The following is a 1833-nucleotide window of genomic DNA, read 5'->3' on the forward strand; positions in this document are numbered from 1 at the left end:
ATGCACTGGGGGCCCGAACACCGGAGGTATGATATCTGTGCAATTTGTTTACCTGTTCTGGTCTTGTTTGGAAAAGTAGATATGGGAATAGTGTGGTACTGAGGCAGTATTTGGAATGTACTTCAGTCTTGTGTATGGGAATGTTTTGTTTATCAGGAAAACTGTTGCAGCCTTGACATCATGTCCCACAGTCATTTTGCTTCCCCAAGGAAAGGGTCACTGACATCTACATCTGTAGACACGATATAAATACTCTGTGAAACGAAGCAGCTTTGCCGCTCTCTCTCCCTCCCCTTGCAAACTTGCATGCCGTTCTGATCTGGTTAGGGCTGTAGATACTTGGGTCTGATTATCAGGGGTGTTGTACTGGGCATGGAATTGGTTAGAGGTGATAAAGCGGAGTTCCTGGGATAACCTTTTGAAGAGCTATGCTTGCATTTAAACCCTTTGAAAGTGGGATGAAGAATATTCCGGGCTGGGCTGAACCAGAGGCACAGAGAAATGGTGGCTGGCCTCAGACTTGCTGAGGTTGGGGAAGTACTGGCTTAAATGCGGAACACGTCTGATCCTAAGACTGGTCACTAAGAGTGGCCGGATGGTAAGGGTGGCTGCTGGGTGTCTCATCCTTTTTAAGGCTGTGAAGGTATGCTGCAACAAGGCCTTTTCCCAGTCCCAGGTATTCAGGGATACAACATGAGCCCATCACCATCAGCTCTGCAGAGGCTTTAAGAGAGATTGTGCACTTGAAGGTTTATCTGCTGCGGTGGGGACAAATGGTAGCTGCAGCCGCATCTGCCTGTCGTGGGAAAGATAGCAAAAATGGGATTTCTGGTAGGGCTGCAGCCACCTGCCAGGGGTGTCTATGTGTGGGGCAGCACTCAAATTCTCAGGTGAGAAATGTTCCCTCTGACCAGCTGCTTAAAGGACATTGGAAAGTTATTTCCACGCCCTCAGTTAAAGTCACCATCCGTTACTGTGGCTCTACAGCATCAGACCTGGATACAGCTTGGGCCATTTGCCATTTGAGTGACAGACTGAAAAAATCCTAACCTGAGGGTGGTTTTTTTTCCAGATGATAAGACTTTCTTGACTTTCTTAGTTTTATCTCTCTACTGCTGACCTTGGCAAAGGGAGAGCAGATTTCCTTGTATATGCCAGAGCTTGGGAAATAAAAGCTGTGATCCATAGAAAGTCAGTAGTCAGGTAGATGACTGGGCACCAGAGAAGCTCTTGAGAGCCACACGTGATCACTGGATTATTTTAAGGCTGTTAGAACTGCCTTACTATGCTTCCGCGCCACGTGAAAACCTGCATGTATGTGTACATATACACAAGTGTATATACCCTGTGAGCCTGCACGTGTTTATACGTATATACACGTATGTGTACCTCATCTCAGAAACCAAAACAGAGGCAGCCTTCTCAGAGCAGGTGGTATTTTTGTATGGTTTAAAGCAAGAGAAGTCTCCAGTTAGAACTGTGTGCTCCTAATCACTGGGCTCCTGAAGGAGCCACGTGGGCAGCCTCATGCACATACTGATGGCTGTGAGAAAGCAAACAGGTTGTCACAACAAATGTTCACGGCCGAGTCCTCAAATGGCTTCTCTTGCATCAGGGTTTTGTGTCCAAATGTTTTTTTTTCTGCTCTTGCTGAAGTGCCAGTTCTGAAGAAATGTTGCAAATCTGGAACAAATCCAGCGCTTGTCCTCAGGGATGTTTGAAAAGTCATGCGACTTCTGAAATTCACACAGGATGGACAAAGGAAGGATGTTTGTGATTCATGCTCCTTTGAAAACTGTCTTTGAGTTACAATTTCCATGAGATTTTCACTCT

At 46.1% G+C, this 1833-nt stretch overlaps 1 protein-coding gene across 1 annotated transcript in view; it reads left to right on the top strand.

Moving 5' to 3' along the window:
* Positions 1-238: 238 nt before the first annotated feature.
* The window catches only part of SYBU (syntabulin (syntaxin-interacting)), a gene marked incomplete at its 5' end in the record, with an annotated part of 7860 nt that continues 6265 nt past the window's right edge, over positions 239-1833 (top strand). Inside the window, one exon of the mRNA XM_010143783.1 lies at positions 239-328. Coding sequence (XP_010142085.1) covers positions 239-328 — 90 coding nt within the window. The remainder of the gene's footprint in view (positions 329-1833) is intronic.

Source organism: Buceros rhinoceros, unplaced genomic scaffold (genome assembly GCF_000710305.1).
Source record: "Buceros rhinoceros silvestris isolate BGI_N320 unplaced genomic scaffold, ASM71030v1 scaffold39230, whole genome shotgun sequence".
Taxonomy (NCBI): Eukaryota; Metazoa; Chordata; class Aves; order Bucerotiformes; family Bucerotidae; genus Buceros; species Buceros rhinoceros.